At 42.9% G+C, this 23,795-nt stretch overlaps 1 protein-coding gene across 10 annotated transcripts in view; it reads left to right on the forward strand.

Annotated features, from left to right (window-relative positions):
• LOC123355391 (lethal(3)malignant brain tumor-like protein 4) overlaps positions 1-23,795 on the forward strand; it is a 79,224-nt gene that overhangs the window by 17,636 nt on the left and 37,793 nt on the right. For 7 of the 10 annotated variants that reach the window (XM_044997818.1, XM_044997814.1, XM_044997815.1 and 4 more), the window contains 11 exons: positions 4,081-4,243; positions 6,885-7,002; positions 8,130-8,301; positions 10,035-10,092; positions 11,214-11,302; positions 14,391-14,495; positions 16,183-16,318; positions 16,795-16,886; positions 18,076-18,227; positions 20,336-20,412; positions 21,812-21,897. In XM_044997818.1, coding sequence (XP_044853753.1) covers positions 6,941-7,002; positions 8,130-8,301; positions 10,035-10,092; positions 11,214-11,302; positions 14,391-14,495; positions 16,183-16,318; positions 16,795-16,886; positions 18,076-18,227; positions 20,336-20,412; positions 21,812-21,897 — 1,029 coding nt within the window. In that variant the 5' untranslated portion in view covers positions 4,081-4,243; positions 6,885-6,940. Of the gene's footprint in view, positions 1-4,080; positions 4,244-5,969; positions 6,119-6,884; positions 7,003-8,129; positions 8,302-10,034; positions 10,093-11,213; positions 11,303-14,390; positions 14,496-16,182; positions 16,319-16,794; positions 16,887-18,075; positions 18,228-20,335; positions 20,413-21,811; positions 21,898-23,795 lie in introns of those variants that run through there. The other 3 variants (XM_044997821.1, XM_044997817.1, XM_044997820.1) reach the window with 2 other exon arrangements.

The following is a 23,795-nucleotide window of genomic DNA, read 5'->3' on the forward strand; positions in this document are numbered from 1 at the left end:
ATGTAGTGTCTACAAAGCATGATGGGATTTATTCAGAACAATATAAATACAGGATTATCAAATACAAAGATGAGGCCTCAGGTATCACAGTGACTGAGCGTGGTACAAATGTCCAGGTTGTTCATTATTAACTAGCCTCGCAGGTGTGCGTCTCAGTAGTATGATCCAATAACGGGGTTTTGTTTTGTTTTCACTGTCCAGTTCCCTTTTATTTTTTGCCTCTTTTTTTCTCCCTCAGGTATGTCAGAATTCTTGCATGTGGAGGGGAAAACAGCACAGTTAGGTTTTTTGTAATTTCTACTTCTTTTGTCTCTTATTAAGGAGAATGTTTTTAAAAAAATCATGTGACTTTAGAGTTAGTGAATATGCTGTACTGGCAACTCTGCAGATTGAAATCCTCTATTTAACTAGCGAGCAGGTACAGTGCAGGCAGTAGCAGAATCAGCCACCTCATATGCTAATGTGCCTTGTCCTTGATCAGAGGGAACCTGTAGGAGCGAGAGTAGAGTTCAACTCCATGGCTCATTCAGTCTTCAGAGACTTCTGTCAAACCCACTAGTTGTGGTGGTGGTTTTTCTGATACGAGTGCTTGTCCGCTGGAAAGTGAACTGAGCCCCACCAACGCATTTAGTCCTGCATTTAGGATGGAAGAATCCCATGCACTGCTACAGACTAGGGACCGAATGGCTGGGCAGCAGTTCTGCAGAAAAGGACCTAGGGGTTACGGTGGACGAAAAGCTGAATATGAGTCAACAGTGTGCCCTTGTTGCCAAGAAGGCTAATGGGATTTTGGGTTGTATAAGTAGGGGCATTTCCAGCAGATCGAGGGATGTGATCATTCCCCTCTACTCAGCACTGGTGAGGCCTCATTTGGAGTACTGTGTCCAGTTTTGGGCCCCACACTACAAGAAGGATGTGGATAAATTGGAGAGAGTCCAGCGGAGGGCAACAAAAATGATTAGGGGGCTGGAGCACATGACTTATGAGGAGAGGCTGAGGGAACTGGGATTGTTTAGTCTGCAGAAGAGAAGAATGAGGGGGGATTTGATAGCTGCTTTCAGCTACCTGAAAGGGGGTTCCAAAGAGGATGGATCTAGACTGTTCTCAGTGGTAGAAGATGACAGAACAAGGAGTAATGGTCTCAAGTTGCAGAGGGGGAGGTTTAGGCTGGATATTAGGAAAAACTTTTTCACTAGTAGGGTGGTGAAGAACTGGAATGGGTTACCTAGGGAGGTAGTGGAATCTCCTTCCTAAGATGTTTTTAAGGTCAGGCTTAAGAAAGTCCTGGCTGGGATGATTTAGTCAGGTTTGGTCCTGCTTTGAGCAGGGGGTTGGACTAGATGACCTCCTGAGGTCCCTTCCAACCCTGAGATTCTATGATTCTATGATTTGCTCTCAGGTGAGCCATCAGCTGGTAACAACCTTCTGTCACTACCGGCTTGGGCTGGATTCAAGTAGATAATTTTATATCTAAAAGGCTCTATATATCTCATTATCCTCAAGAATCTAGTCCCTTAATACAAGACTGCTTTTAATATCCTTGCTTCCTTCAGTAGTTAACTCTGCTGCTTAATGGGACATCAGAGCTCTGGTGAGGCTCCCCATTCTGACCTTTTGTTCACAGTACCGGTCTGTTACTATTATATGCGTTTCTGAGGAACCCTCAACCTGTCATATCTTCCATCCATTCCACTACTGTGCTTCCACCATTTCAAGAAGGAGGTAGTGCTCTCATTAAACCGATGTAAAGACTCCTATAGAAAAGCCCATCAGAATCCCATGTATATAATTACCATTTGTTTGGGGTGGATTATCTTTGCTCTCAATTAAATAAAAATAATACTCTTGGTTACTTTGGGATTCAGGGGCAGAAATCTGTTTCTTCTGGTGCAGCATCTTTGAAGCTGTGAGGAATACAGGCTGCAGCTCAAATGAGTGGGGAGAGGGTTTTGGGGAGAGCTTTTATAAGCTATGGGTGGAATTGAGCTAGCGATGTTGTGAACAGTGAGGGTGAAGGAGAGGAGGAAGACGATGCTTCTGTCAGTGGGCCTGAGAGGTCAGGGCTAGTGCTTTTGTGAACCTGGTTTGGTGCGGTGGAGATTGGTTATGATTTTTAAGGAGTTTTATGCAACCTATATGCTAGTGCAGGGATCGGCAGCCTTTGGCACGCGACCCGCCAGAGTAAGCACCCTGGCGGGGCGGGCCTGCTTATTTACCTGCCACATCCGCAGGTTTGGCCGATCGTGGCTCCCACTGGCCACGGATCCCCGCTCCAGGCCAATGTGGGCTGCGGGAAGCAGCACGGGACGAGGGAGCCGCGATCGGCCGAACCTGTGGACGTGACAGGTAAACAAACTGGCCCAGCCTGCCAGGGGGCTTACCATGGCAGGCCGCGGGCCAAAGGTTGCCGATCCCTGTGCTAGTGTGAATGAAAACTCTACCACAGAGTCTGCTAGCGTGAGTGACCTCTGGTAGTTTATTTCTCTTGTTGTTGGGTAGCCATCTCCATACTGCAGAGGATACTGAGATCAAGGGGCTAGCAGTTAGTTTTTGTTGTACAATTAATTCCAAGATGATAAGAAAGTCCTTCTTCCTTGTGGTGACCTTTGTATACACCAACTTGTAGACTGTGCTTACTGGCGCTGTGCAGGAACCTGCTAGAAGAGCAGTGTCTGCTCGGACCAAGCAAGCACCCCGCTAGCAACCCAGATATTTGAAGCCCAGGTTGTAAGAAACCATGCGGTTCCCAGCTGCCTCAGCTCTTTCCTTTTCCATGGCTAGCTGTGAGTATAAACACCTTTGCTCTGTGTCTGGAAGGATTTTATTATTTGTTCTCTTTTTACCCAAATCTCCTGATAGCTTGTTATAGTTATTGATCGTGTAGATAGTTTAGACAGTTTTTAACCAGTGATACAGTTTGGATTTCCAGAATGACTCAATTTTGGTTCTGGGTTTGTATCCAATCCAGAGTTTAAAGGTCCAGAGAGATTGTGTTTAAGTACCGTAGTATGCGTTGTTTTCTTCCAGCTTCCGAGAGTTATAAGCCCATACCTGCTGTTATCTGTTCCTCAGGGGGAGGTGATCCCTGGACTGTTGTTCTGCCTGCCGGATCTTTATACCTTGAGCTTGAAAAGACAGTCTCCAGTCTGTCCTGAGGAGGCGGCCCTGTGAGCTAGACTCTCTGAACTTTCCTATTTGTTAGACTTCTACAAGTAGGATTTTGCAGAGGCTACCCTGAAGAAAGAAGTTACCACCCAGTAACTGTAGTTCTTCAGTAATGTTGCTTCCGTATATTCCCACATTCCTCCCATCTTCCTGTGAAGTTCATTTGCCATAGGACTCTTGAGTTTAGTAGAAGGAACTGATGGGATTGAGAACTGCATGGCCCCTTATAACTCTAACTCCAAATACTTAGTGCTCTGAAGAACCATATGTGCAATCCCTGCTGATGCTGCATTTATGGAAGGTTCCCAAAGCTCAAAGACATGGTAGGGGAGTGGAGGGGGGAAAGGCGGGGGGTTGGTTGTATGTGGGGAAGAGGCAGCTCATCCTACAGGTGTGTGTGGTACTCCCCAAGAACTGCAGTTACTGGCAAGTGACCTCTTTCTTAACAGTCCCTACTTGCTAAAAGATTTTTAGGTGGGTTGCTACTGTTGTCTATTTATTCATCATAGGCTAATCCTGAAAACTCACAACAGGGATTTTGGCTAAGTTGCTGATCTCTTTCAGAGGGCAGACAAGTCGCTTCATTTGTTTCCTAGAAATGCTGTAGGTTTGAATTACATAAAGGGAAAAAATCTGAAGCACACAAGAATAAACGTAGCTTTTCTGTATTAACACTGAAGCAGATCAATAGCTTTTTTTATGAGACCACCACTGAACAGGCATTTCCTGGTAAAATAGGATTTTTTTGTGACACGGTGTTGTATGGAAAGCAGTTTCTCTTGCCAATGGCGCTTTTTGTCCTAGCTCTGCTTACATATTGAATCTCATGCACTATCATTCCCCCTTTGAAGCCTGTCTGCTGCTGTTTAGTTTGCTTGTTTTCTTTAGCCGCTTTCTTTCTTTTGTTACCTGCAGTTCCGTTTAAGTGAGTTTGGAACATTAGAAATCATTACTGAAGCAGAAGCCATAAAAACTCTCTTGGCTCCAGCAATAAATGCCAGCATAGCCGGCCTTAACCTTGGTGCTTCCACTCCGGCTGCTACCAACACCACTGCTGCCTCTGGCGCTGATTCTGCAGGTGAGCTTTGTGCACTGCCGAGGGACCAAATACACAGCTTGATAGGACGCTGGAACCCCATGTTTTAAGAAGCGCTTCCTGTAGCAATACAGTGCTTGCTTGCATGTGCTGTGTGGTGGTGGTTATTGTAGTGAATCACTGTATGTTTTTGAATATATATACCTATTGTGAATGAATTTAGTTCCCATATAATCATAATACTATTTAGTGCTTATCTAGCATCCTTCATCTGAAGATCTCAAAGCACTTTATAAAGGTGGGTAAGACACTGGGCTAGATCTTTGTCAAGCACCCACTCAAAGCATGGCTCAGTTGCTAGAGCCACCAAGAGTTTGTTCTTGCAGACGGGGATCACTGGAGTGCCTGGTGATTCCTTTGCCTTGGACACACACCTGATGTTGGGTTGGAGCAGGAGTGGATATCATAACACTGGGGAGGAGGGATAGCTCAGTGGTTTGAGCATTAGCCTGCTAAACCCAGGGTTGTGAGTTCAATCCTTAAGGGGGCCACTTAGGGATCTGGGGCAAAAATTGGTCCTGCTAGTGGAGGCAGGGGGCTGGACTCAATGACTTTTCAAGGTCCCTTCCAGTTCTAGGAGATTGGTATATCTCCAATTATCATTACCACATCACAACACTGTGCCAGCCAGGGATTCCCTGTGCAGTTGGAATCCTCAGGTAGCCAGCTGAGCTGGCTTTGTGTTTGCTTGTACTAATTCTGTCTTGGAAAGCAGGGCCAGGGTCTCGCCCATTATCTGTGCAGGATACTCACTCTGGAAACTTGTGCCTCTGGCATGAATCATGTGGAAACAACCCTTAGCTCTAAGAATTTTGGATCCCTGAGGCTACAATAATCCAACTCAAGGGAACTGCCCTAGTGAGCAAAAGGTATCTCAGGCACCAGGAACGTTTCAGGCAGTTCCTTTCAGACCTGCTCCTCCCCCAGGAGCTGCTGCCCAGCAATTCCAACCAATGCAGCTGCCGTAGCTCTTTTGGGTCTAGTCTTGTGTCTTGTCCTTCAGCCCCAGGTGGCGTGCATTGAACTTGCTCAGTCCAGTAGCAGATATTCCTTTGGCTCTTGTTGTTTAGAGGTAGTTTGAGACTTGGTCACCACGTTGAGTCGCTTCCTGGCCATGCCTTGGGAGGCTGAAGGCTGGGGATTAGGGCTCCTGGCACGAAGTCCTGTGGCAGGCCCTGCGTCACAGGATCGTGTGTAAAATGTGTCCCAGCTTGGTGCTATGGAGCCCCTGGTGTATCAGCCTCCCTTGGTGCTAGGGAGCAGCTTTTGCACTAGCACCTTGGAGCAGTTCAGGGCATGTCACTACCTTGGAGCACGTAGGAACAGCGTGGTTTGCAAGACATACTGTCTGCAGCACTGCAGGGAAACTCTGACATGTTCTTCTACCAGCACTTCTGGTAGCAAAATGCCTAGTAAGCTCAGGAGAGATGGAAGACCATACATTCAGATATACCCATCTTGGCTTTATTGGGGGTGCATCTCCTCCCTGTCACAGAGAGACTAGAAGGTGTTTTTCCATCAGGCTAAGAATCTGGTCTTGGATGATGACTCAGCACTAAGACAGCCTTGCTCCGCTTTAACCCAAGAACACCCCCACCCCCCCCCGACAGTGGGTCTTTCTACAGAGCAGAGCTCTGCAGGCATAGCCTTTTATATAAGTGTTCTTCCTTACCTGCCTTCCCCATGTCTTGAATCAGCAAGTCCTCAAGGGCAGATGGAAAGGGCTTAGGATGTAGTACAAATGGACTGTCTCTGCTGAACTCCAACGAAATCCATCCGACGTCTGTATTGGCCCATCTGAGGCATCAAATTATAGACCATATTTTTCGGTCTTCCAGCAGGATATTACAAGCCTTGGTGAGTGGGGGCCAGGGAAGAATTGAAATAGTACCAATTACTCAACAATTTGTTTTTTTAGCATCTGAGGCCACGTTTTAGCAAACTGTGTCAAAACAGTCAATTGTGAGCCCAAAATATGCAGCTACGCTTATGTTAGGTATAGTAGATTGCACCCAGCTCACACGTATGCCCAAGTGCATAATTTGTGCACAAAATTACTTGGTTATAGATGAACAAAACATGCATTATTTTGATGCTAAGTTTTGGAAATATGGACTTTGTGTTTTATAATGTGATATTAGATCAGGATTTAATTTACATTAGGAAGAACCTAAATCAGGGCAGGCTGTAAAATTGTTATACTGGGATCAGCATGCTCATCATTTAAGTCAGTTTTGTTGTATTCAACTCATGTGTTTTCCTTGAAGCATGCAGCCATTTATATAGAGAGATTTTCAGACACTTTTAATAGGATACCTATAATGAGGCTTTTCCAGGGCCTCTTAATAGAGGTTTTCAAGAAATATGAAAAATATATGCAAGTACTGACTTTTAAAACACATTTGCATGTTACAAGCACCCTCCAAAAATTTAGTCACTTTTGACCCAATTTCAAACAAAAGTTGCACTTGTCAGAGATAATAATTACCTCCCTTAAAGGGGGTGGGAGGCTTAGTTAATGAAAGTTTATAAAGGGTTTTGGGAGAGCTCCTTGGATGAGACTGAGAAGTGATAAATTAAAAAACTTTACAGCTTTTTCTTTAATCATTGTCCTCTTCTGCAGGGCCCAAAGACAACTTGCCTAGTTCTGACATCTCAGCCTGTGAAAACTGTGGGCAGATGGACTGCTTGGAGAACGGGAAGTTTTGTACTCGAACCTGCTCTCAGCAGCATAAAGACAAGTAAGAAACCTCACAGCATTTTTCCGTTAAATGAGAATTTTGCATCTGTAGAAGGTGTTGCAGTGACAGCAATAAATCAACAGAGCAGGTATCGGCACAGCACTGGCGGCAGCAGCAGTGCAAAGCCTACTGATCACCCTAGTCCTGTTCTGAAGGTGCCGTCTATAAAGAAGAGAAGAGAGTTCGCTCTCCAGGACCTCAGTCTTTGGCCTCTCTGCCAAGATTGCCAGCAAAGAGGTCAATTAGTGCCAACTGCTCAAGTCTGGCTGCATTGCCACTCTGTGTGCTGTACCTGCTCAGGAGATAAATGCAGGATTTAAGCCTCCCAGCCTGTCAATCTGACATTTCCCATGAAGAAGGATGGTCCGTTGGTTAGGGCATTAGGCTGGGACTTGGGAGACCCAGGTCATCTCCCTGCTATGCTACAGAATTCCTGTGTGACCTAGAGCAAATCATTTAGTCCTTCTGTGCCTCAGTGCTCCAGCTGTAAGACCGAGATAACAGCACTTTCCTACCTTACAGAGACGTTGTGAGGGTAAATACATTAAAGATTGTGAGGCGATCAGATACTGGGGTAACAGGGACATATAAGTAGAATTGTCAGAATTTTATTTTTATAATTTCAACAGGTAATATCAATGTTTATTTTTAAGCATTTTATTAGTTTTTTTATCTATTTAAATTTTCACAGTTCCGCAAAATTATAGAGCGGTGTCAGATAATAATTTTATGATAGTAGATGCTGAGATTTAAAAAGCTAAAGCTTTGTAACTGTTAAAATACAGTCAACATCCTATATCAAAATAAATATAGTAAATATCCTTCAAGCAAACTCTAATAAGGTTTCAGGCATCATTTTTCTTATTTTGCCTAGCTGCAAGTTTATATTATTATTGATGAAAAATCTTTTAGTTGATTTGTATGTGTACAGTGAAATCAATATTTACACACATGTACTGATAAAAATCTAATCTTGCCATGCCTATATAAATATCTAAGATAGATAGAAAAATCTCTCTCTTCCCACAAATATTAAATTCGCTTCTTATTTGCCAGCCAAGCCCCACATACAATCCATACACTGATTATAGAAGAGGTTTTTTATTTTAAATTGTGGCTGTTTGCAGTGACTCTAAAGATATCCCAGCTGATTGCAGAAACAGAATAAGCAGCAAAAACCTTAATGTCAGCATTGGCTGCCAGGTTAATGAGGCTGACAGACCCCTCAAGCGACTCCGAAGGAAGAGGAAACTTCTTCTGGATTCTGAGGATGAGGACGAAAATGTAGATGATGATGAGGTAAACGAGATTGACATGCACTTTTGTTTGAATGGAATTGTAACAAACGAGGTTACTTGTCAATATACAAAGACAATCAAATCAAAGGGTGTATTCTATGTAAACCGGTGGGCTCCGTGAATCTTTCAGACTTGAGCCTGACCTCATTACACTGGTGAAAATCGGGAATATCTCCATTGAAATCAATGGAGTTATGCTGGTGAAAAAACGACAAGAGGTCGCAATTGAGTTTTTAGACTATAATTTGTCCACACCTATAATTTACATATCTAGTGCCAGAGGGGTACAGAGTCCTTTGCAGTAGTAAAAATAAATGCACGGCAAGGTCCCTGTACCTAAGAGTACAATCTAAAGCCACATTACAGAAAACTGTACTATTAAGATTTGAAACAGACAGTGGAACTTCAGTTCAATGTTACAAATGCATTAGATGTGCTATCTGCAGACCTTTCTGTACATTAAAATATCTAGAGACTAATAGTGGGAAAACAAAAATATCCCAGCAGTGTTGGAAAAACTGTAGTGTGCCTGAAGTCACAGGTGAAATAAATCTGATATTTTTTGTTTGAGAAAATTGCATCTTTGCCACCAATTCCCTCAGTCTTTTCAAACTTAGGAGTTGCACTGCATGGTTTTCTTCTTGTCCTTCAAAACACCGCAAAACAGTTTCTGAGACATGACTTGTTCGTTACGAAGGCACTTTCACCAGAGCATGGAAAGGTTGATACACCCATCCTCTGAGTGCTTGTGACCTCTGCTTGCTGTTCAAGTATATACTCATACATACCTTGTTGATCAAGGGAAAGAAGCCGTTCACAAGATTAGTGTTCATAAAACTAGAACTCCTCTGTTTGAAAGGTCCATACTCTGCTACTTGATATGCAGGCTGCCATGTCAGAGTATTTTTATTTGTATTCATGTGTTTTGCTTGTTTTGTAACACTGAGCTCAGCTGGAGCAGTTACTGGTGAACCAGCTGAAGTTTCTAATGGTGCGTACAGTTTAATTTATCCCATAGTTCAGCTGTTATCTGAGGGACTGTATGCAAAACGTCAAAACTACTTTCCTTCTTCCATCTCTCCCTTTCTCTTCCCCGCCCCCATTTATAAAAAAAACTTTTAAAGGGCATGGGACATATTTTGGCTCTGATTTTCAATTTTTGCCTTTCTTGCTTTTTTCTTCAAGAAGTGACAACCCTGGGTGAACTAACGTGATGTTAGTATTTCTTTTTTGTAGTTTACAAGTTATCGGACATAATCTGTGATGCAGTTTCTAGAGGTGTCTTTGTGACAGCAGTTACTTGGAACTTCTATTTCCTTCAGTGGCTGGTGAATATCCTTTCTGCGTATCCACGCACTAGCATAGATGGACACAAATTTGTGTGAATCTAATGTGTAGCATAGTAATAAGGTTGCTTATTGCTACAAATCCTTCAGTGCAGACAATGAATCCAATCCACTACAATAGAGAGTTCAGTCTTTACTATACCACGTGACTTATTTAAATGATCTTTGGTGGAAACAATTTGTAAAGCACCTTGTGATTCTTTCGGGTAAAAGTAGCTGTATATGTAAGATCCTGCTATTACTGTAATGCACTCACAGGTTTGATTTAAGAAGAATATTTCTGTTAGTAACATGTTACACCTTTATCATACCTACATTGTGAAATGAGCACTCGGGGAGCGACAACAATGTGGCTAAACTTTTTTTTTTTTTTTAAATCTGTGTCTAGGAGAAGAATAAATCAAATAATATGAAAAGTCGCAGAAATACTAAACCTCTAAAACAAGGTGAGCTGAGCTCATGGTCTCTTTTCTCATTGGTTGCAAACTTTACCAGCTGTTACAAAATGGATCATTGTAAACAGAAAAAACAAGGTCAGTGGAGCCCATTCCCCTTTCAGAGTAATAGTTACCTTTGTTAGGCACCTGTTCCGCTTTTTGTACATCAACCTTCTGCAGTGCATCAGGTGGAATATTACATTGTGTTTGGTACAGGATAAGAACCTCGAAAGCGTGGGCCTGATCCAAAGCCCAGTGAAGTCAGTAGGAGTCTTTTCCCATTGATTTCAATGAGCTTACGCAGCAAATTCTGAATGGAAGATGTAATGTAAATAAATAGGGAATTGTTTACAGATTTTGAAGGTGATGGGTTTGAGATTTATTATATACTTGAAGGGAGATAGTTATAGATAATTTGGGGTAATTTTTAATATCCATTTAAAATGTAACTTTTTCTTCTTTGTTAGTGTGGTTCTACTAGCCTGAATCCAGACACCTGCTTTGTGATCGTATTCACTATCCGTGTACTAATATATTTGCTAAACAAAAGTTTGTTTGGTTTTTCATTTGATTGATTTTGAGTTTGTTTTCAGCTGCTGTGTGCCTTTCCTGTGCTGTTTTTAGTTTTAACCCCACCCTTATTCGTGCTTCGAGATATTGGGTGGAGAAATTCTTTTCCTCCTTTTGAAGTTCCCGTTCTAGTGCTGTCCCAGCTTTGCAGCACCAACGCTCCAGTGGCAACTTGCCAGCAGCCTGTGTGCCACAACTAATTGGCATATAATTTAACATAATTTTTTCTAATGAAAAATAGATACAGTCAAACTATTGCCTGGGGTTTGTATTTTCTTTAAGATGGGTAGCTGCTTAGTGTAGTTCACCAGCAATTAAAAGTGATGGGGATAGCAGTCACCAGATGTTTGTCCCCCAGACTGAGCTTTGAGCTCCTCTGAGGCTCTTGTTACCTGCTCTTTAAGCATTCAAGGAAGGCTGGGCTGGCATTTGGATCTGCTCCAGATGGTGGTAGTGGCCGTTCAGTGAGTGGGAAGGAAAGGGAGGAGATGGCTGCTCTCCATTCAGCATTCTGTCCTCCATGAGATAAATGTTCTCTCTTTCTGTTTTTGATTATTCAGTTGTTCCTGGAAAGAAGATGGTGTGGAACTGGGTTTCTTACTTGGAAGAGGAACGGATGCCAGCTGCTCCCCTAAAACTGTTCAAAGAGGTTGGCAGCCCTTGGATGCTTTTTCTGCTTTGATAGTTCTAATGCAGCATCACCAAATTATTAACCCTTTGGTGCCAGAACTGGGGACTTCCCTGACACCACTAGTTGCAAGTAGTGCTCGGGTTGCTATAAGCAGGTAGCATAAAAATGTTGACTTCCAGCACCATAAGCAGGGCCGGCTCCAGAGCCCAGCGGGGCAAGCACCTGCCTGGGGCGGCCCTTTCCCGGGGGGGCGGCAGGCTGGGCCGGCGGACCTGCCGCAGTCATGCCTGCGGGAGGTCCACCGGAGCCCCGGGAGCAGCGGACCTGCCGCAGGCATGACTGCGGAGGGGACGCTCGGCCGGCGGCTCCTGGGGACCTCCCGCAGGCATGACTGCGGACGGTTCGCTGGTCCCGCGGCTCGGCTGGACCTCCCGCAGGCATGCCTGCGGCAGCTCAACCAAAGCCGCCGGACCTGCGAACCGCCCGCAGCTGCGGGAGGTCCAGCCGAGCCGCGCGACCAGTGGACCCTCCGCAGTCATGCCCACGGGAGGTCCGCTGCTCCCGCGGCTCAGGGGCGCCTCCCGGGCATGACTGCTTGGGGCGGCCAAAAACCTAGAGCCGCCCCTGACCTTAAGTGGTGTAAAAAAAAACAAAAAAACCCCACACTATGCATCTTCTATGGAGGCTGTGTGTTGTGATGGTTCGAGGGAGGGGACTTGTCAAGACTCCTGCATTCTATTTCCAGCTGTACTGCTGACTTTGCTGCATTACAATAATAATAGTTTGCCCCTAAAGCACTCTTCATTTGTAGATCTCACAGTCCTTTGCAAAAGGGACCAAGCACTGTTATCCCCACTTTCACTTTACAAATGGGGAAATGGGATACAGAGAGGTGTTAAGTGGCTTTCCCAAGGACACGCAGCGAGTCAAGAATAGAACCCCACAGCTGCAGATTGAACAAGTCATGCAACCTTACTTCCTCAGTTTCCCTACCTGTAAAATGAATAAAGCTGGTCAGCAGTTTTTTGACTCAACATTTTTTCATTGAAAAATGCCAGTTAATCATAACAAACTTTTTGCGGGAAAGCTTTGATTTCAACAAATTTACAGTTCAAAAAAATGTGGAGGGATAAACGGTTTTGAAGTTGTTGAAGCATTCCATTTTGACACTTAACAAATACAAACTTGCAGATTTTTGGTTCAGACAGACATATTTTAAAAATTAGTTAATTCAATTTGAGTAAATAAATAAATAAATAAAAAGCAGTCAAAATCAGAATGAAATGTTTTGCTTGACCTGAACAAAAAATACTTTTGGATTTTTGGTTTGTGAAAAGTTTTGAGAATTTTGACTTTGTCCCGGTTCAGGACAGGGAAAATTTTTGAAATTTCAAAAAACTTTGTGGGACAGGAAAACTGTTTCCCACACTAAAAACAAATATAATAATGTACCTTCCCTCATGGAAAGCCTGTGAGGCTCAATTAGTTAATGCTTGTTAAACAATTTGAGATTCTCTGAAAAATAGTCTAAAGGGGCAAAATATTATGACTGAAGTTAATTCAGGGCAGGAAGAGTTAATTCTCTAGATTTCCGAGATGATTGGCTAATATTTGATTTGTTTTAAATCTCTTATTTTTCTTTTAAGGCAACAGTGGGACTAGGTGACATTTACACACCCTTTATATAGTCCTTGCACTTGATCTTGGCCACAAATAATGTTCTAGTCTGCTTCAATTAGTTATGAGTAAATCAGCTATTAGCAGATATCACAGTCACGTTGCAGAGGGGCAGTTTAGTATCTTTTTATATGTCCTGCTCATGACTGGTGGTTGTGTGATGCTGATTTTAGCCTTACTAATTAAAACACTGTTAAAATTAATGGGATCCTTGAATCTTGGACTGTTATAGATTATCTTATTAAGAGGCAATCATTACAAGTGAGGGGAGAAGTAGCATCCAGTTGCTGTGTCTAAATCAGAGTACAGAGAACTTGGATATGATGAAACTTTATTTATAGGCCCTGACCCCGTAGGGTGCTGAGCTCCCACAAATCCCACCGACTTTGTTGGCAGTAGAGGGTACTCAGCAACTTGTAGGACTGAAACCACCATAAAGCGAAAGGAAAATCTTTTAAGGTTTACTGTATTGCAGTAAGCTGTTTGCAGTTCCAGTTATAGAGAACTTATTCTTCAGGCTTATCTATAGTTGAAAGTTAATTTGGATTGAGGTTGGATGTGAATTTAGAGTGCAAAAACTATTCCCAAATAACTGCATGTGTGGACACTTTTTTTTTTAAAGTGGATTAAGCTAAACCAGAACAAGGCACTCTTATTCCAGAATAGGAACATCCACACATGGAGTTATTCCAGAGCAGCTAGTCCTGAATGAATGTGCTCTGTTGGGATAATGACTGTAGTACGGAGCCAATCCTGAAACAGGCAAAAGTCCCCAAAGGTTTTGCCTGTGGCAGGCCTTCTGGATTGGGCCCTATAAAGGGTCCTTTATGTACAAATTAAACTTGCCTTGGAACATTTAAAAAGATTTGCTTGTACCTGTAGTTAATTAAAACAGACTTCCAAGTTAGTTCTTTAAAAAATCAGATACTTTGACAGTGAGTGTTTAGAATGTCATCTGCAGATATATTAGGGACACATGATGATGCTATTTTTGATCCATATAACTGTGCTTGACCGTTGGACATCACTTCTCATTTTAAAAGGGATACAGAACAGGAAACAGTTGCGGGCACCTGCATCCGGTCATGGGAAACAATTCAAAATTATGCAAGGATAACACTGAAGTGATTTCTAGTGATGATAGTTTTTGCTAAACTGAAAACCAGAAGTCTTTAGTGTTTCTGGTGACTATTCGATTTGAGCATTGGCCTGCTAAACCCAGGGTTGTGAGTTCAATCCTTGAGGGAGCCATTTAGGGATCTGAGGCAAAAATCTGTCTGGGGATTGGTCCTGCTTTGAGCAGGGGATTGGACTAGATGACCTCCTGAGGTACCTTCCAACCCTAATCTTCTATGATTCTATTCTGAAATAAGTTGTCTCTGTAAAAGTGAAATAATTTTTTTTTCTTCCAACATTAATTTCCCCACAGTATCAATCCTTCCCACAAACTAGGAATGGATTTAAAGTTGGAATGAAGTTAGAGGGACTGGATCCTGGACACCCATCTTTATTTTGTGTCCTCACCATTGCTGAGGTAATTGTTTTTCCTGGATTTGATTTCCTTTTCATTAGAAAACAACATCAGAAGCCTAAGGAGGACTCGTTAAAGAAATAATCTTTGAGATTGTTTAAAAAAAATAATAAAGCAAGCCAAGTAATGTAAGGGTTGGGAGAAGTTTGAGCTGAAAACCAGAGGAATGTAGTTGACGATCTAAATTTGGGACCATATCCTTCAGCTGTTACGTAAATAATTCTGACTCCAGTGCGTACCTGTAAGGGGCACACCCTCATCTTAAGAGAGGGGAAGCTAACCAGCTTCTCTGGACTCAGCCAGCACTAACCAGACTGCAGGCCTGGTTTGACAAGAGTAATTGGACATGGGTGAGGCCTCATTTTGTGAGAAACAGGATTAGGGAAGTAAATGGATCAGCAGGCTGGAAACAGAATGTCTGTACTTGCTCAAATCAGGGGGAACAACCAGGGAACCATTTACAATGGACACAATAACAATGGATAAAATAAGCCAACACAGACACACCTACAAGGTTTGCTCTGCCTGGCAGGGGAGGAGGCTGAAAAGGGGAAAACCTGTCACAGCAAGGGGTGGCAATTAGGGGGATGACTGCTATGCCTCAGAGACAACTGACTACAGGAATAGATCAGTGAAGAGGAAGATAGTCGGGGACCCTGCCACTCCTGAAACTGTATAGACCAGGTGCTGAGTAGGGTTACTGAAAGGTGAGGGCATAAAGATGGCCCCTAGCCCTGATCAAGAATGCTAAAAAGCAGACCCACAGAAAGGTGTTGGAGAACTGCCTAAGAGGTTGAATACTTTTTTTTTTTTTAACTTTAATTCTCCCAGTCCCCAGGGAGGGGGAGGGAGAGGGAAAGACCCCTCCCTTTTCCTTTGTTTGAAGAAACTCTTGTATACCACAAGCAGGGGGAGAACTCTGTGAGAGCCAGAGACCCAGACTGTGGTCCAAGAGGGCTTCCCCCTCCACAGTGCCCCAGTCAATCCCAGTGGATTGAAATGGGCAAGGATTTCAAACCGGGACTTAAGGCTTCGTAAAACCTATATGAATAGAAATATTTTCACAGTGTCTTTTTAAAGCATTGAAAAACTGGGTTGGGTTGGACCGGACCCTCTGCAGTTCCCTGCAGCATGTGCCACCCAAAACATTGAAGTGTTGGGCTACAGTAGGAGAACAAGAAAATGAAACTGACAAGTCTTATTTTACATTGTCCAAACGGAGGGCAAGTCTACGCTACAGCACTACATCGGCGCAGCAGCTGTGCCGTTGTAACATGTCTGGTGAAGACATGCTATGCCTATGGGAGAGTGCTCTGCCATCAGCATCATTACTCCACTTGACAAGAAGCGGAAGCTATGTCGGCGGGAGAGTGTCTCACACTGACATAGTGCTGGTGTGGACAGTGCGAAACGTGCGCCGCTTCAGGGGGGCGGGGCTTTTTCACACCTCTGAGTGACATAAGTTAGATGGACTTAAATGGTAGTGTAGACCAGCCCTGAGTGTAAAGGGAAAAATAAGCAAAGAGCATAAATGGAAAAAGTAAAACTGAATTTTCTAAAGGAAATTAGTTTTTTACATTTCCTTTCAGTTTTACAAACCCAAAGGGAAGAGAGTTAATGGCTTTTAAAACTAGTATTTTTGTCACTTGTCAGTGTCCCTTTAAGATAATACAATCTCTTGTGCTTGTAGGTGCAGGGATACAGGATGCGGTTACATTTTGATGGTTATTCTGAGTACTATGACTTCTGGGTTAATGCTGACTCTCCAGATATCCACCCTGTTGGCTGGTGTGAAAAGACAAGTCACAAGCTGCTCTCTCCGAAAGGTACGTGGAGAAATAAACCTGTACAAGAAGCAATGCATTTTGCTGTGAACTGGCTGCCCTTAGTGTCCATGCTTTGTTTCATGTCAAACCCACTTTGAATTATTTGAAGTGTGAAGATAATTGCCAGAAGAGCAAACCAATTTCTTACTGATATTCCCAGGGTTTGGCATTGTTAGTCAAAGTAATTAGTAACTCTTTATTAAGTGAGCATGCAAATCAATGAATATCTTTGTTCACAACTTACGCTTTCTTTCTTGCGTTCCATTTCTTAGAAACATTTGAAGTTTCAGATTAATGATTAGACAGTGCAGTAAAAGAGGGAGTAATGTGTTAACTGAAATGCCTAACCCCTGAAGATTGTACAAGGGCAGGTATCATGCAAAGTTCAAATCCTTCTCTAGGTTATTTCCATTTTTGAAAAACCAATCTGAATATAGCAGGAACAATGTAAAACAATCTCTGATCTCTTTTTCTAGGTTACAAGGAAGGGGAATTTAATTGGGTTTTGTATTTGAAGAATTGCAAAGCTCAAGCAGCCCCGAAAAACCTTTTCAAGACCCTCAGCACAGTAAGTGGTGGCATCGGGTATAATGTCTTTTAAAATACGACTGATATTAAGTAAGCACTGCCTAAAACTTTGGCCAGAATATAAACGTGTCCTTTTTATATGCTCAGGACAGAAGCTGTAACACTAAAGAACTTGGTGGAGTCATATGGGAGCAGTTTCCCACAGCAATTTATTTGTAGGATGAGAAACCAGAGTAATTTTCTTACTTCTCCACCCCAAGCCCCCCCAACATTCACTAACTTCCCAGACAGAGACTGTATATTTGCCCTCTTCCTTGATCTCTTTTCTGCTGATTTACATTAGCATTAATTAAATACATTGTAATACTCTGTTTTCGCTCGGGACCTCAGCTTCTAGATGTTTGTGATACTTCCCTGTACTCTAAGAATCTCACAAGTCCTGTTTATTCAGCACCATACACAAAGGTGTTCATCCCTGTACATACCTCTGTTTGTAGTGTCGTTATAGCTGTGTTGAGCCCAGGATATTAGAAAGACAAGGTGAGTGAGGTAATATCTTTTATTGGACCAACTTCTGTTGGCGAAAGAGACAAGCTTTCAAGCTTATCGAGATCTCTGTTGTTTTTCTGTCTTCACCGTCATTGGTTTTTTCCCCCCATCCTGAGTTAGTCAAATGGTCTCCTGGTTTCTTTGCTCAGCACCATTTCCCATTCAGCCTAATCAAAGTATTCTTACCCTGATATTGCAAAAGGATGGAGGATTTGCTTTAGAGGGATCGGGGCCTTAGCATGTAATTCTGGCTCTGCTTTTTGGACTGACCCACCTGTATAGCCTGGAGATTCTCACAAGCCACATCTGACTTCTCCTCCTCCATTAATATGGTAGGGCTTGCAATGCTAATATCCATCCTCTATCCGTATTCATCATCAGAAGGGCCCTCTGTACCTCTGTCTCTGAACTGCCTGGCTCTGGTGTAATTGAACATAAGTATTATTCAGATTGCACCAACCTATTGTTAGAAATCATAGGCATTGTTGCCAGAACACATGGAAATTTGGGCTTTAACCCCCCTGACAGATGTTCTGACAAGCAAGTAGTTACAGTATGATATTGTTTTCTACTATTACAGTATTTTGTTTAAATAACCTGAACCAAATAGGCTTGGAATAGTAATTTAAATGACCTGGCATAGAGCTCGACATGCCTTTTCCCTCTGTGCTATTCCTTAGCCTGTCACACCATCTGGTTTTCGGGTGGGAATGAAACTAGAGGCAGTGGACAAAAAGAATCCATCTTTGATGTGCGTGGCAACCATCGCTGATACGTTGGATAACCGGCTGCTAATTCATTTCGACAACTGGGACAAGAGCTATGACTATTGGTAAAGAAAACTATTTCCAAACTTTATCCGCAAATACTGTGATATTTTTCCCCTTGTAACATTTTTCCATAAAGTACATGATCTCTAATACTTAACTGCTAAGATTTTAAAGTGTGAGTGATTTGGGGCTCCTGAATCCATTTTCAGGCTTCTAAATAAGTGGCCTTGTCACAGTTTTGAGGTAACTGCACCTGTATTTCTCTCTTCATGGTCCTTCAAGGGCCATCCTCTTAAAGGTTTCTGGCTTCCAGCTGTCACCTTTCTTGGGTGGAGACCCATGTCTCACTGCCTTCTGTGAATATATTGAAGTCCATGGAAGTCTTTCCCTTTTAAATCCATTGAATTGATCAGGATCTTACTCATTTTTTGAAAATTATGTCCTGTTCTTTTATTGCACTTTTCATCTGAGAATCTCAGGGTGCTTTTTTTTTAGATGGTGAATATTTAATTTTAATAATTTAAGACAGAAAATATCATATTGCCTCTATATAAATCAAGATGTGGATATAACATGGAGTACTGCATGCAGATGTGGTCACACCATCTTAAATAAAGATATTGGAATTGGATAAGGTTCAGAAAAGAGCAACAAAAATTATTAGGAGTATGGAACGGCTTCCGTATGAGGAGAGATTAAAAAGACTGGGACTTTTTGGCTTGGAAAAGAGACGATTAAGGGGGGATATGATTGAGGTCTATACAATCATGACTGGTGTGGAGAAAGTAAATAAGGAAGTGTCATTTACTCCTTCTCATAACACAAGAACCAGGGGGTCACCAAATGAAATTAATAGGCAGCAGGTTGAAAACAAACAAAGGGAATGCACACAATGCACAGTTAACCTGTGGAACTCCTTGTCAGAGGATGTTCTGAAGGCCAAGACTATAACAGGGTTCAAAAAAGAACTAGATAAATTCATGGAGGATAGGTCCATCAATGGCTATTAGCCAGGATGGACAGGGATGGGTGTCCCTAGCCTCTGTTTGCCAGAAGCTGGGAATGGGCGACAAGGAATGGCTCACTTGATTATTCCCTGTTCTGTTCATTCCTCTGGGGCACCTGGCATTGGCCACTGTTGGAAGACAGGTTACGGGGCAGATGGACCTTTGATCTGACCCAGTATGGCCATTCTTAAGTTCTGATGTTCTTATGTTCATGCCGCATTCCATGTGAGTGTCTCCTGAGTCCTGGTCCCAGCTAACCAAGAGACCATATTGAATATTTGTAAAGGAAACACCTTTCCTCTCCATTTCATATATCCCAATCTGCACTATAGAAGTGTGTCCAGTCTTTAGTTTAATTTCTAAAAAACTTAGCTGTTGATCTGTGAAAGCAATACAAAGCATTTCGATTTGCACCCATCAGCTCTGTGTGTGGTGGTGGTTTCTTTAGTGTTACACTCTTTTCCCAGTTGTTTCTTACTCCAGGAAGGCAAACTTAGATACAAACAAAAAAACCTTCAAAGCAAAATTTGGCTGAAGCTGCATTGTTTTGCCTGGTTTGGCATGAAACCATCAGTCCCTTCTCCAGAACCCATGGGAAAGAAGGGGCTTTCTCAGAACTTGGGCCATGTTCTCTCAGGATTTCAAGTACTTGGACCAAGTTTTAGATTTGTAACCAAATCAGAAGCCAGGCAAGTTCCACTTGGCTTCAGGTTCAATTAATGAAATATGCACACAGTTTTAAGCTCAAGTCTTCAAATCATCCCCTTCCCCCGCCATAGCTTTTATTTCTTGCATAGGCTTTTTATGGTATGTGTTTTAACATTTTTTTTGTTTGCTTGTTTTGTGTGTTTTGAAAATCTGTGCCCAGACTAATTCAGTGGGCTCGTTTTTCAAAGAACAGCGTTTAGAAAGTATGCGTTAGCTACACAAACACATACTTTGGCTCTTTAGTATTCACCTGTCTTGCTGGGGCAACTTGAATGTCAGTTCTTGAAAATGTAGCTTTTGTGAATTCCAACCAGGAAGCGCTTGTGCTGTACATCATGATCACACATGCTAAAAGCATCTGCTGCCCCAGCAAAGAAACATCAGATGGGATTTGATCTGCTGTGTTTCTTCTCACATTAAAGTTGACTAGAGCCAATTCTTTCCTTTTGATCCAGGTGTGATGCTAGCAGCCCATATATTCGTCCTGTTGGTTACTGCCAAGAAACTGGAACCCCACTGACAACACCACCTGGTATGTTAAAGGCAGGATTGTGTTTCTTGCTTCAGTCAGAAGACCTGCAAGCTCTATCTCCTGCATAATTATAAATTTGCAAGTTACGAGTTCTATTCAGTACCCTTTCTTTTATTGGCTGAACAGGATTATTATTAATGCATACTGAAGTACAACTATATTTGATTTCTATAGTTCTTTCAAGCCACTGAGAGAGGGCTTGGTCATTTGGAAATGAATTTAATTTTTTGGGGGGGAGGTCTTTGGAGGTAGATGCAGTATTTCCTTGAAGACGAGCTGGAAAAAAGAGGATCAGTCTCATGCTCTCAAAGATTCCTGGAAAGAGAGGAGGAAAGATTGGAGTCCTGTATGTTTCTTCTGCATTGAAATTGAGATATTAGCAAACGGAAAGGATAAAATCTGCAGGGAAATCGTGTTGTTTTCAGGCTTTAGCAGGTTTTCTTGTTTTGATTTTGTTTTCTTGCTTAAAAAAAAATCACGTCCACTTAGTGCTGGATTGACAGCCTTGTAGCATGAAGTCTTTTATTTGCTTAATAGGTTTAGCAGCATCGGTGGGAGTATGAGCTTCCTTCACAATGGAAAGCTAGTCTCTGTTCAATTCTTGACTCCTCAATTTGCCAGTTGTGTAGTTTTGTGATGTGCACGGCTGTTCAATGGGAACAACACCGAGACTCACAAATTCAGGCTACTAAGATGGTGATAAATAGCAGGGATAGAAAAAAAGACGTAGAACGCTTTTTTAAAATGTAAAAGGAGAGCATATCCCACTGTGGTTGAAATACAGGAAATTAGTTTACCATAATCTCAGGAAGTTAATGGGAGAGATGGAGCCTTTCCCCTCCAGGCTGCTAATTTGCATCCAGCCCATGGATCGGTAGGAAGTGATGGAAAGTCTCTACTATCTGACAGCTGTTCAGAAGCCTGCAATATAGGAAATGAATTTGGTGATCTCAGTTCATATCACAAAAACCCATGACTGGCTCTATTTGGCAACTTACTCAAGAGACCAAGAATTGGTGGCGCAATAAAGAAATGAACTACTCTCGTTTCTTCAAATGTGGGTTGAGGCTCATTGTCATGCATCCAACGAAGTGGGTATTCACCCACGAAAGCTCATGCTCCAGAACGTCTGTTAGTCTATAAGGTGCCACAAGACTCTTTGCTGCTTTGTCTGTGTGCTGGAAGTTTGCACTGCTACTGTCTGTACTGTAATTTTTCTGTGTGAATAAACAGGTGGCTTAATTCTGCAAGGATGTCAATCTGCCATCTTTTGTGAGAGCTCAGTTCAGAGAATAGCCACGTATTACATAGCTGTGCTCCTGTGGTGGTGGTGGTGGTTTTGTAGTTGATTGGGGTTTTTTATAATTTAACGCTTAAGATAGTCCTTCATCTTTTCCAGAATACAAGGATTCCAAAAGCTTTTCATGGGAGAAATATTTGGAAGAAACCAGTTCCCAGGCAGCCCCAGCAAGAGCATTTAAACTGGTTGGTGAAGTTCTTTTGTCTCACTGGGTCAGAATATTACTATAGAGTGTACCATTCTCAGTCCCATCCATGTCAGGCAGGCTTCACAGTGGGGCGTTCCCCATCTCCACGCCACTGAGGCACACCGGATCTTTGCTCTGAGTCTGGGTTTAGCATGGCCCCTCAGGAGGACTCTCCAGAATCCTATCTCCAAGCCCCAGACATGGCAGACTCCTGGGCTCCCTTTGGCGAGGAGCTTTTGAACAATTTGTAAAAGATTTTTAACTGAATGTCTCTGTTTCTTCATTGGCTTTGAAGTTTTCTCAAAACTGCTAAACTAAAAAGAAAAAAAAATATTTTGGCTTTGTGAGGAGGGTATGAAGAGCCGCACCTCCCCTAACCCATAGAAATAGCAGATACAGACAGCAATCGCCCGGGACACTCATCAGGCGGCTCCTGGGACCAAGGGGAAGCTCTCAGCCAGCGAGTGAGAGGTCCATGCTGAGACTGTCAGGCAGGCCACATGAAAGCTCCCTTCATTGACTGAGAGCAGGCTAGAAACATTTGCATGGAATCAGAAGGTAGCTTTGTTTTTGTTTTTTCCAAAGCCCCCTCCCCTTACACCTCTTAGGCATGCGACCCCTATTCCCATGGCTTGCCAAGGAGGAAACGTTCGCTGGAGTCCCCTGAATATCAGGGGAAGGTGAAGTCCCACAGCAACAACCCAGAGGAGCAAAGCCCTGCTCCCAGCCAGCCTGTAAGCAAGGTCCATGCTCAGATGGTTGACAAGGTCCATCCTCCCTACAAGCTGTTCTGCCTACAGGAGCTCAGCTGCCATGAAAGGTGTCAGCGGCTGCAACCTTTCTGATACCAGAGCCAGTCTCCACTGATTCCAGCTCACTGCTCATGCTGTGTGGTCAGTGCTCACTCAGCCTGGAGCCAGCAGCAGATGAAGTGATCCCCTTCCATGGGAGATGGACCTATCTCCTCTCCCCTTCCAGTCTCCAGGAGGCCTACAAGAGGGAGTGACTACTAGTAATTTTCCTTCAGGATACATGCCTACAGACTGTCCTTTCAATCTCCTTGGTAATGCACTCTCCCCCTGCCTCTGCCCCTCCCTCACCTTTTCAAAGGGATTTGGCCCAGGACCTGAAGGACATTGTTCACAATCAGCTCTTAATGGGACAGCACAAAGTCTTAGCACCTCCAACAAGAGAATCTTCCCACTAGAGCCTCCTAAGAGGAGAAATTTGTAAAGCTAGCGAGATACCCCAGACTTTCAGCTAGCTTTTTAGAATTAAGATTGAAGAGAGGACTAACTTCACAGGTGCTTGTGTTATTAGAAAATGAAACAGGAAAAAAAAATCCTTAGAAAAACTGGCAGAGTTGACCAGGAGCTGTGTAATTCTTCCTCACCTGGTTTATGAGGGTCTGATGAAGGTGGAGTAGGAATTCACTTTCAAGACTTACTTGTACCTAATGATTAAAAGGGTCTTCATTACTCTGCCTAAAGTTAAGCCTGCTGCAGCCTCCTTATTAATGGGCATAATCATACCAGCTGAGGGAGTGTTCCTGCCAAACACACGGACAAGAGAATAAGATCATCACTCAGGCTAAACTTGGATACAGCAGCCTCAGCGCTGAGGTTATTGGCTGAAGTTTTTTATCATGGAGGTCTGTGCGCAACTGGGGAGTCATTGTGAGTGGGCAAAAAAGCCCTGGAAAAACCACTACATAAAATCTACTTAAAACTAGATTTCCCTAGTGGCTTTTTCAGCATTGGTGCTTCAGCTGGCTACATTTGTAGTACATTCAGAATTTCCAGAGATGTGTCCCAGAAGTTACTGTGGCTTCACTTGAAATATTTTATTGGTAAACTATTTGGGGAGCGTGGAGACAAAGTAGCCACTGCGGTTTTA

Source organism: Mauremys mutica, chromosome 23 (genome assembly GCF_020497125.1).
Source record: "Mauremys mutica isolate MM-2020 ecotype Southern chromosome 23, ASM2049712v1, whole genome shotgun sequence".
Classification (NCBI taxonomy): domain Eukaryota; kingdom Metazoa; phylum Chordata; order Testudines; family Geoemydidae; genus Mauremys; species Mauremys mutica.